This window comes from Polyodon spathula, chromosome 6, assembly GCF_017654505.1.
Source record: "Polyodon spathula isolate WHYD16114869_AA chromosome 6, ASM1765450v1, whole genome shotgun sequence".
In the NCBI taxonomy this organism is placed as follows: domain Eukaryota; kingdom Metazoa; phylum Chordata; class Actinopteri; order Acipenseriformes; family Polyodontidae; genus Polyodon; species Polyodon spathula.
The window spans coordinates 10,590,814-10,603,476 of NC_054539.1; the positions used below are offsets into that span (position 1 = coordinate 10,590,814).

The following is a 12,663-nucleotide window of genomic DNA, read 5'->3' on the forward strand; positions in this document are numbered from 1 at the left end:
AATAATGTACAATTAGTTGCACATTGGCATTTAAAATAAAGTACCTGTCCTTTGAAAAACAATGGCATTTTCATGCTGAAATAAAGGAAACTTTCACATTCTTCTCTGCATGAACTCCCACAATGCCTTGAGTGCCAGTGGGTAAAAAAAAACAAAAAAAAAAAACTTCAGGATATAATGTTAATGGCATTGAAAGTGAAGAGCTTTCTGGCAATATCTCTGCTCATCCAAAAGTAAAAATGGTCATCACAAACAAAGAATGCTTTCAAGGAGGAATATAAATGATATATAACAACATGGCAATACTAGTTCACTGACCTGATTGCAAAACATAGTTAAATAGTAAACACTGCCTACAGATTTTGAATATAATACAAATACAACCAATATATTGGTTTTGTTTTAGCTTTCAGAAGATCTGTTATGACAAGAATGAAGTATAGAATGACTGGAATGATACTATCACAACAGGCAGGAGTCCTGTATTCACCATTCCTTCAGGCTTGTAACAACCGCAAATGACACAGACAACAATAATTGGAGCTATAAAACAAACACAAAATCCAATTTAGTATGATAATTAGCTTTGAACAATGTATTGAGTTACTAATCTTATTATACACAGACCAGCTGCCACTACTACAATTACTGTTATAAACTGCTGTATATTTAACATCCTTCCCAGTACAAAAGAGAACTTCAACCTTCACAAACAGTTAGAGCATTTGGCCATATGAACCACCTAGAGAAAAAGTCAAAAGTTTTTTAAAATGTTTGCTTCAGTTTAAAATTGGTCATGGAAATAATATGTGATCCTAACAGCTAATAAGGTAAGGCAAGAGATCAGTATCTTTTGCAAGACCACTTGTTTGATCTTCCTATTCCAAGATGATTTACATTTAAACACCATTTTAGCACTATTCTATTTTTTCAGCAAGTAGCAACACTTCATCACGAGTCTACAAACATGCTATAGCTTCAAGGTGCCCGATGGCAGATCAGTTTTGTAAAAGAACAGACAATCAAATCACCATTATCCAGCTTACAGCATCCACATCACTGTTACACACTGAGCAACCTGACATTTCAGAAGTCTATCACTTTTTTTCACCAGCTGGTGATCTGTGTTCTATTAAACTTATAAATCCAAGGCATTGTCAAGGTTGCAACCATCAAACAGAGTTAACATTTTTCCAGACACTGAGGATCAACTGAAGCCACTTCAATCAAACCTTCCTATTCCTTGTTCAGGACCTTTTCACACAATATGCTGTTACTGACAAAGTTCAGATCGCGAATAGCGTGGTAGTGAAGAACTTCAATCGCTTTCAGTATCAAAACCCTAACCAAGAACCAAAAAAAGAAAAAGGTGTCCACATTGTATTTGCAGTTAATTTTATTAATAGAAACTAACTGAAAAACCCACACCCAGTAAAAACCCTTTTCAAGCTGTGCTCTTATGATGTTAAGCTACTCCTATCTGTAATGCATGACCGATGGTCAGTGGTTGGAAATTCTGGCCTATGATTGGTTAAAACCTCATCATAGTAGGAAAATAGACTATTTCCCTAACATCCTTACACCACTGGGCAATAGTCTCCATCTGTCATGTGATTGATTCACATCACTGTCAGTCCTGTCCCTTTTCAAAGGAATGCCCGCCACCACCACTCTTAACAAAATCAAATGGCTGAATGAAAAAGCTGCTGAACAGCGATTCTGTAACTTAACTGAAAATTAATTACAAAACATACTACAAAAGAAAAGAAAAACTTGCGGTATGAACTTCAAAAACCTTTTCTTTTATTTATTTATGTTATTTATTTATTTACTTATGCTGTATCAGCTATATTTAAACAAAATACTGTAAAGCCACAAATACTTGCGACCAAAATATTTGGCGAATCGCACTCATAAAACCTATTTTGACCCAGAAAAGGTGGTGACCTGTTGCACTAGTAGTAGCATATTACTAAGCACTAAGAGATTCGTGCCAAACATGTTTATGTTTTACTTTCATATGTGGAAAAAGGCATAATAAAAGGCTCACAAACATTTACTATCCAACCTTGCCCCCGGTCTTCCTTCAGGTCAATAAGTTTCCACTATAGCCCTCCTCTCCAGTCCATATATATATATATATATATATATATATATATATATATATATATATATATATATATATATATATATATATATACACACACACACACACACACACACACACTGTATGTATGTAGGTCTTGCATTCTTTATGGGTATGCAACAATACAAAACCAAGAGAAGGAAGGAAAGGCAAGTCTGGACAATATCTAATCACATATATTTTCTTTAAAAAAAGCAGAAAGTGATTGAAGGAGCCTATTTAAAACAAGGAAAATGAAACCACGCCTTAGGCAGTCAGCACTATATTGAACATGGAGAGGCACTCAATAAGTTGGTGCTGGGGCATAATAATGAGATTTACAGACATTAGCTTCAAAGTCTAGGTTGAAAAAAAAATTGCTTTTTCAGAGACAAAAAAAAAAAAAAAAAGATAACACGAGAGAGTTATGTGTACTGTGATCTAGTTTTTAAATCTTGACCAAGTCCGGGTTTATGTAAAAGTGGCGCTGCATTTATGGAAGGAACTGCATGAGTTTATAGGGTTTTACATTTTATCTGTAACTCAAAAAGGTGTTTTTGCCTTAAAACCCACTTAAGACACACATTTTAGTGTTGTCACCTCATTGAATACAATGGAATGAAATGTCTACCAGAAAAAAATAAATAAATAAAAAAACTAAAAAAACTTAGGTTAAAAAGTTGTGGATGAAGACAAATATTAACCCAGCTCAGTAAATCTGGCCCTTGGTCTTTTAAACTATGCTACTAACGTCTATACATATCTATATGATAATCTCGCTTTTATTGAATCTTGACGGTGCCATTCTGTTACATGGTGTATCTTATTTCCCAGCATCCCCACTCTTTTGAAAGCACTGTATTGGGCAGCAGCATGTTTATCTCGTGTCCTTTTCGCTATCCCACAGAGCTCAGAAAGGGCAAGGGTTGCTGTTAAGCTATCCTCGATAGACCACCATAGAAGATGTCCTCTTGAACTTGAATCGCATGCTGCTCAGTTTTGTAGAAATCTCATGCTATTTTAGTTACAGTATAAGAGCCCTCCCTCTACTGTATATGTTTCAACACAAGTCTGTCACATATGCTTGTTATTTACTTGTAAAGATGCTGTGCCATTGTACAAGACGAGGGATCTCCCAAGATGATTAGATGGCTTCTCAAATGTCTACAGAACATAAGCATTCACACAACATGTGAACATATGTAGCTTTCAAAGGACATTACAGATATACCACATATCTTTGCTAAATAATGAATTGCATGCACACTATTTGATATTACTATCCAGTACAGTTTTGCTTAAGAATGCTGGGTTGCAACAGTGTTATTGAGAATTAGAAATGGGTGATCTTTTAATTTTAGAAAGCACAATACTACTACTACTACTACTACTACTACTACTACTACTACTACTAATAATAATAATAATAATAATAATAATAATAATAATAATAATAATAATAATAACAGGCATCAAGCTAGATGTGTATGTTCTAAGAACTGTCATTTTCAGTTTAATTTGTAATAAAATAAAAAGCCAAATGCAATAACTCCAGCAGAAACAATAATGAATCCGCCTGGAGATAAACACCAAGGACTTTAATGTAATTCTTCTCTAATTATTGGTGTCTGTTATTACATTTTGTGGGTATTAAAAATGTAGATCCCTAATCATACTGGGGACAGTAAAACTGTTACACAATTTAAGGATGTATTTAACGCTAATGCATCACTGTTGTTGTCAAAACATATTAGGCCAAACCTGTTGATGGTCTAGACATACCTTGCCAGTATTTGAGCAATGAAGTCACTGAATGTTTGAAGGGTATAAAAGAATCACAAATGTTTAAATATAAACTTGTTTGCATATATAACACTGATTGTGTATTTCCCTTTTGACAGATTTATATCCACACAAGGTCTTAGAAAAACATGCATACTGTATGTAGGGCAGTCTGATCTGCTATTTTGAATGTCTAGAATTTGACAGCAACAAAAATAGCTGCAGAAAATGAACATTTGACTTTTATAATTACAACATAAGGCTAACAGATGGTGCTGTCTATTACGTATAAGCCCAGTTGGAATCAAAATGTAAATAACAACACACAGTATACATGTTTTATGTGCACAGGAAAGCAACAAAATACTTACATGAAACAAGTAACTAAACAAATTAGGTGAGAAAAGCCTTTTATAACCCTTGTGTGCTATCTATCTATCTATCTATCTATCTATCTATCTATCTATCTATCTATGGCTACTGATTTTCCACAATCGCGGAATCACGGATGGAATCGTGGAATTAGACACTGGGAACAAAATTGGCATTTTGGGAATGGAATGTTGCTTTGCAACCGCACCTTTAAAAAATTACTGCTGCTGCCGATAAAAAAAATATGGATTGCTTTGAAAACTACACTACTCAGAAGCCCAGCGATGATGCTTGCATTAAACGTTTTTGTATGTTTATTTAGATGATTGGATCTAAACAGGTGGTTTTGTGGGTGTCACATGGATGGACTGTGTCTCTGTTGCGGCGCTGCCTATGTGCTGTGTGAGTCGAGCTGTTTTGTGAGAGCAACTAGATGTTTTGTGAGAGTTCTATTCTATGGAATAATTGTGTAGTTGTATACACAGAAAAGTGAAAAGTAAAAAAACGATTGTCAACTCTCCGATTTAAAAAAACAAAACAAAAAAACAACCTAAAACATTTATTTATTTATTATCGCAACTTCGTTACTCTGTCACCCGCTCAACACAAGGAAACGGCACGGTGGCTGAGGTGAAACCTTTATAACTTATTATTTCAAATTTATCATTGACTCTTTAATAATACTACATACTAAGAGTGATTTTTTACTAGTGCCGCTATAACATGGCCTCTCTCTACTGTAGCTACTGTAGTAAGAATAAAATGGTGAAAATTGTACATTCAACAATGAGTGAACCAATAAATACTTTTACTAGTAATATTATCTTACTTTAATAAATAAAGCCAGTGTGTTTACTGTGCAATGAATGTGTGTCAGTGGGCGAGGAATACAATATGAAAAGGCATTTGGAAACCAAACAAGGAGCTTTTGGAAATACGTATCCAGAGGGCACATTGGTTAGAAGCGCTGATCTCTTAAGTTATACTATTAATATGTCATACATTTTAAAATGTCTGTAATGGTATTCCTTTAAATTCTCACACTGTTCTATTATTAAAGTACTATTCATATGGTAAAATGTGTAAGTCTTGTTCAATATATGAACATTAACTTATGCAATATTTAATATTGCTTAAAAATGTGCAGAGTAAAATACTAGCCAATCTGGCCCCCTTAAATTAAAAAACAAACAAACAAACAAACAAAAAAAAACAAACAACTAGCTGAAGAGCCCTGCTCTAACTAAAGCAACTCTATCTGTCCAGAGTATATGAGAAACACATGCAAGCAGTTTTACAGCAAGTACAGCATAAACCAGTCTGCGTTGTTGCAGACAAAACTACAGATGGGAGAAAAGTGTCCTGAACATTGTATTTAATTTGTAATTTTATGAAAATTGTATATTTTTGTAATAATGCCCCTCATTTGAGACTAATCTGTATATTGTAATGCCAGCAATACGCTGTTTTTTTTTTTTTGAAAACACCTTTATTTGTTGACTGATCTACAGTACATTGTTACTAGTGGACTGCTTTAAGAAAGATTTTTCCTGAAAACTACATTATCTCAGGGACTTAAAAAAAATAATAATTCAATAGATTTTTTAAAATGTAAAAATGTTATTTATGTTCAAATGTTGTTGTTAATTATTAATAAATTGGTAAAAACTGACCCCCCCCCCCCCCAAAAAAAAAAAAAAAAAACAGAATTGGTCATTTTGAAAAACGGAATTTGCCATTCCAGCTGGTCTTCTACAGAACCCTATATGATATTCTATGTAGAGTTCTCTTTATCACCACATATTGTTAGGCTAAAATTACATTTTAATGGGGAGTTTTTCATCTCCTGAGATTTTTTTTTTTTTAACTCTGACTACTTTAATAGCTGTAAATGAACAGGTCACTGGACTGTCAGACTCTGCTGTCACACCAAAAGGGGCAGGACTATTCTTTATGGTAGTGGTTCACACCAAGGGATTCTACTGGAAGTTAATGGCAGTTCTAGTCGAGTGCACTTACGGTGGCAATGAGAGACATTTAATCACCTAATATAACAAGAATATTTCTGACAAGGCAGCTCAATCCATTCTTTAACAGCAACTGTCAAATCACTATGCCACTTCCACAAAACACACTTAATCATTTGTAATAAGGGCATTTAATTGCAATTTGAATTATCCTTCAAGAATAAGCTAAACCCAATATACAGAAATACATTTTAACCAGAGAGAAGCTTATGAGACAAGATTCTATAATTTGTCGAGTATATACTGCAGGGAAACAATAAGTGGTACTTATAATAAAAAAAGGAAGCAAACATTTAGCCTTACAAAAAACTTGAAATGAGAAAGTGCCACTTCAGTTTGAACGGTGAAAGGATGTTCTTCTTTCAATGCACCGAAACATTTATGACTAACCCTGTTCATCTAAATACCATTGCTTTTCCCCCTTTGCAGTCAACATAATTGACTGAGGGTGAGGCTGGCAAAAATATATATTTTAAAAAATAGAAGAGCAAGACAACTGGTGGACACATCGTTGATTAACATTTCACATCCGTGGACCTCATATAATAACTCACCATTCCACTACCGTTACGAAGGCCAAATTTTATGACATTTTATCATCATTAATTTTAAAATGCCCAAATTGAATGTCATCTCCCCACCCTGTGAAGTCAACCGTCTCTTTCACCTGCTAAATCCAAGCAACTAATGTTACAAAGCCACCGAATCCTGGAGGCATGGGCCCAGTCTGGGAAGTCTGCCAGGACAATGCAGTGCTACCAGCGAGCTCCTAGCCAAGATCAGAAACCCAGCACGACCAGGACTTGAACCACCGAGCAAGCTGACTTACCATGCACTCATGCAAAGTGCTTTTACTGAATAAGACACTACAAGATTACGTGGCCGCGGTGGACCTAAATCTGCCCATTGGAAACTTTGCAATCAGTTTCTAATAAATAGCAGAAGCTGTTATTACAGTTTTTTTATTACATTGTATGATAGAAAACATGACACAAAATATGAAAGTTTTGTAAAAAGATAATGTAGTTTTTAATTAATTACCGGATTTTGTGTCTGGGTCTGTCCAACCAGTATTAGGATATTTGAGCAGATGATTGACAAGCAGAAGTTTATTAATATTATTGATCTTTCTGATCGTATATACCTGGAACAAGATAAGAAAAGTAAATTAACAAACAGAATTCAACCTCCACCATCCAACATTATACAGGATTTGCAGAAACACAAAACACAGTATACTGTATATTTCTAGGCAACTAAAACAGTACTGACCTCCATAGCACTGCATACACCACTGTAAGGGTGATCAACGCCAAACAAGACAAACCACAGCCTACTATTAATGTAACTGAAGGGACGCCTGAGTACTCCATGCTCTGTAAAATAAACACAATGCAGAGAATGTTGCTCTATTACCAAATAACCTAATCATTAATAAAGCTGCAGCTAGAAGGTTGTCCGTCTATAACTTTAAACACTAATCAATAATTAAGTGGTAATACCATAACTCTGTAATCCTAACTGTCAGTGCTTGGGAGATCATGGCACGCCATATACTGGTAAAAACAAAATTGTATGTGTGTTTAAGAAGTATACTTTTAAGTCTAGAGTACAAAATGATAAACACTGCAAATATTAATAACATTTTGTAATGTAATTTGTAATCTTCAAGTCACTGACACCTTAAAACAAATGTTCCTCTGAATGATTTTTTTTCTTTACATACTTATCAATACAAAAAAAAAAATTCAAACTTTTAACAGCGGTACAGGTAGTGTAAACTACAGTAATTTTAAAGATGTCTAATAGGTAAGTATACTAGATGAAATTGCAAAGCCTTTTACTGGAAAGTGTCATTATATACCCCTCAAAATGTGAGGTAAACCAATCATAAGTATACTCAAATGTCCTTGAATTAAATTTGTATTTTGTTACATTAATGGGTGTTTCACGCCTTTCAGAAAGAAATGGTGGTCACACCACTTTGGAGTAAATGGGTTTGTGATTGTTCTGGTACTGTACCTTTGTTATCACTAATCTAATTATACTGTAAGTTAATATATTGTGTGTAGGCTGTCTCTTATTTTTATAAGAGATGCCATCTTGTGCAGACCACAAAGAGTCTCAGCATTTCTGGCAGCTCAGATTCACTAATATAAATATATCAGTCTTTTATTAATCTTTGAGTCCTATTTTAACTGTATTATTCCTACCTTCTGAATTGAAATACTTAATATTACATGTTTAGTAAAAAAGGAAGCAGATGCAGATGCTGTGGCCAAAAATCTAATTAAAAAGCTACTTTCAGCTTACTGAAATATCTACAATGTGATTGTAATTCAATACAAAAAACTGGTCACTTTTGAATCTGTGCCAATAATATGGCAGAAGAATATGACCATTTGTATTTAAGCAACTACTTATCAAAGCTTTGTAACTTTTATATTTAGCACTTTTCCATCACGAAATGTATGTTTTTGTGTCTAATTACCTAATATATCAGAACTTACTGCATTAAGAGACAGGAAACTGGTTAAATTGCTTAAATGTGTTAATATTATAACAAAACGTTTTTTTTTTTATTTAAATAAATGTATCTTATCATTAAGGTTTTCACGTTTTGGATAAAAATGTACTTAAGTTTGAATGAAGAAAAAAAAAAACAACTTTGCCCTACTACTACTTTAAATGTTCTTTGTCAGTCATTAAGAAATGTATAGATTTAATCTATAACAGTACAATGTTGGGGAAGATGCTTTTCAAAAAGGTAATCTGTTATAGTTACAACTTACTTTAACAAAATAGTTACAGTAACAGTTGCAGAAAGTTAGTTCTTTGTCCTTGCCCCACCCTCTTTTGTAATTCCAGGCCGCAGATACGTAGTTCCAACCAATTGAATTGATTTGACAAGCAATACATGTACGATTTGACTTGCATTGTTAAAGCACTTTCTGATTTACCTAGCTGTAGCCCTTTTTTCAAATGTAACGAAAATGAACTATTATTAATTTTTTTTTGCATAAAATGTAATCCATTACCACATTACATTACCTGTCTGAAAAAGGAACCATTCAAGTTACAAGTTACTGAAAAAATGGAATCAGATTACAGTAATATGTTACTCCCCAAGACTGTACACATAGAAATATATATTTCATATTCACAAAGCATTTTAGTGCACAGTTTGTAAAATGAACAAAAGTACATTTTGTCATCCTGTGAATAGCTTTATGGAGTTTACAGAGTGTGATGTGTAAAATAATGACTGATGCTAGACATTCATTCATCTTCTTGCTGTAAGAAGTTAAATTGATTAGATATACCACTGAATTAGTGTTAAGTATTGCTGCACAACATTATTTTTTACACAATCCATTTTTTAAATAATCCATAGGCCCATAGTGCTAGTAAAGCAATGTTATAGAGATCTTATACATTAAATAATTATAACCCTGAGCGTTTAGACCATCTAGAATAGATAATAAATGTATCAGACTGTGATCCAGGGACTCTGAATATAAGAAGATGGTGTAATTACCGACACAGGAAAACAAACAAAAAACATCTGATGTATGTATGCATGCAGGCATTACACATACTTAAACATACAGGCAGTGATTTTAAAGACTTATATATTGGGGGTTGTTCCACATGTTTCTTATAAATAATGTTCAATTATATAAATAAAGGATTTCTGTAAAAAAAAAAAAAAAAAAAAGAAAAAGGGTGTTACTTTTAATCTGAGAATTCTGCAGGTGAATGATTTTCACTGTGGCTTACAGTATCAGAACTCTATCTCTGTCCTTGTCTGTAACTGTTATTTAGTCATATGCATGACACGGATCTTTTCCATTTATGTTTTTATGTAAAAGACCCACTTGACCTTTATTTATTTATTTATTTATTTATTTATTTATTTATTTATTACATAACAAATAACAAATACATAAACCTCATGTACTGTAGTTAAACGTATTAACATCTGAGCTCAGATGCAGCAAGACCTTTAGCATTTAGTAAACACACAAAACATTATATCATTGTATACTGAAACACACGACACCGAATACACTGTTTACACTTTTCACAAGCTATGGAGAACGCATAGATAACATTACTTGTGAGGTATATTTAAAACAACCATGCTACCGTATCATACAAATCAGCATCTACAAACAGAAACAGAATATATCACAGTCGGAACTTCGTTATCAACAATTTCTTCGAAACTTTTGCACACTGTAATTCCATAAATCTAGCATTAATTATTCCTATCATATGCATTTAATTGGAACAGCATCAGAACGTCGTGGAGTGCAGTTTATAGGTTTTTACATCACAATATGCCTCCCCCCCCCCCCCCCCCCCCCTGCCACCCCCCCCCCCCCCTCCCCCCCCAATCATACTTACTGTTTCTCTTGGTTGCTGAGCCAAAATGGCGAAAGTAGAGACACGATCACATAAGCATTTCGTATGGGATGCATCGGTAAACACAGTTTTACATCCCTCGGAGGACCAGTATCCCCAAGAATCGTTCCTGCAAGAAAAGGCAGAATTAGTCAAAGCTGATAGAAGCTCAATTAAACAAAATAGTTTCCAACAGCAGCCATCATTTCAATGCGTAACAGGGTTGCACCTACTCTTTTTTCCCTTTGTTTTGTTTAATTACATCATGACACGAATATTTACAGGAAAAAAAAAATAATTTCAGAGATGCGAGAAAAGACGGAGCTGTCCAGCGACGGTGGTTCTGATTGATTAAATTCCTCTGTACAGCGTCCTCATCATAGGAACACCTACCCATTTCCTGAAATAACAGTGCATTTTAATCCATCTAAAGGTAGTTAAATTAAAATGTCTGTTGTACCAATACTTCTGGATTCAAATTAAACGAACTCTTCTGTATATCACATTTGATGTACTGTTATTATTTTTAAGTCCTTTTTTTTTTTTTTTTGGCTGTTATTTTTTTCCCCTTGCTCTTCTAATTAGCAGCCTTTGGATGCTTCCTGAGGGAAAATTTCACCCTGGAAACGGACAGCATCAGATTGATACTCTATTCCGTTTACATGGACTACAGTGTAGGGGAGGGTTTCTGTAATACAAGACAATCAAGGCACCAATGCTTTTTTTTTTTTTTTTTTTATTCCACACTTGCAAATAGTATTTTTATATTTTTAATCCGATTTTTAGATGTTTTTGTTTTTGCTTTAGCTGTACGTTTAGTTTCTGTCACTTTTGATACCACTACACGGCAGAACCTAACTATATTCCACCCCACAGCAATAGCGATGATGGTAGCAGCCCAGCATATTTTTTTTCTCTTGCAAAAGCAAAATGAAAGAAAAACACGTTTCTTCTATTTATTACAGACGGTTTTTTTCCCCCACTTTGAAATCTCGCAGAGAAAATATATCTGAGGTACATCTAGGCAGATAAATAATTCTCACCTTGTGTTATTCAGACTTTAATATTAGATTATCATTTTCCAAAATTCCATTTTCCATCTATCTATCTATCTATCTATCTATCTATCTATCTATCTATCTATCTATCTATCTATCTATCTATCTATCTATCTATCTATCTATCTATCTATCTATCTATCTATCTATCTATCTATCTATCTATCTAGAAGACTGACTGGCAGTCTATTTGTCTGTAGTCCACCTGTATATATTTTAAATGGCCTAACAGGAAGACGATGATCATTTGAAATGTTTGAGAGCCTATTCATGTAGTCAATTATTCTCGTTTTATCACTTGTGAATATCTTTTTTTCACACCTACTGTAACTAAAATACTACCAAGCTGTATATTGTGAACCCCCTTTAAACTATTATGCTTTAAACTATTTTCAATGGTTAAATTAAACCTTTCATGGCAGGATAACATAAAAAGAAACCTGCAACCACTTACAATCAATAAACACACATGTTCACAACAGCCTGACACAATGTCCAGCTAAAATTCAAAATACTGAACAAAGAATAGCCAAAGCATTCTTAGTGCTCTCCATTAGATTAGTTTGCTTAATATACTACTTTGGCTTCAATCAGGTAACATTTTATTATAACTCAAGTATAAAACTGCTTATTAGTCCATTGCCCTGAATGATATAAAACCAGATCTCTTGAATATTTTTGTGCACAATAAACTAGAACTGAACACCTCTGTGCTAGCATGTCCTACTCCAATTGTTATAAATGCAAACATTAATCTAATCATTTAAACCGACTCCTGCCATCATTAGAGACATGGTGACCTTTTCATTTTTAGCTGATCTTTTTAAACCATCGACACAGAAAACAAACAATAAGAGTAATTTGGTACATGCAACCTGATTTATTTTTTTAA

The 12,663-nt window shown here is 33.8% G+C and overlaps 1 protein-coding gene across 2 annotated transcripts in view; it reads right to left on the minus strand.

Annotated features, from left to right (window-relative positions):
- The window catches only part of LOC121316837 (adhesion G protein-coupled receptor B3-like), a 195,973-nt gene that overhangs the window by 32,173 nt on the left and 151,137 nt on the right, over positions 1 to 12,663 (minus strand). For both annotated transcript variants that reach the window (XM_041252082.1, XM_041252081.1), the window contains exons 17-19: positions 10,717 to 10,843; positions 7,579 to 7,682; positions 7,348 to 7,450 (exon numbers count right to left, since the gene is read on the minus strand). In XM_041252082.1, the coding sequence (XP_041108016.1) occupies positions 7,348 to 7,450; positions 7,579 to 7,682; positions 10,717 to 10,843 (334 nt within the window). The remainder of the gene's footprint in view (positions 1 to 7,347; positions 7,451 to 7,578; positions 7,683 to 10,716; positions 10,844 to 12,663) is intronic.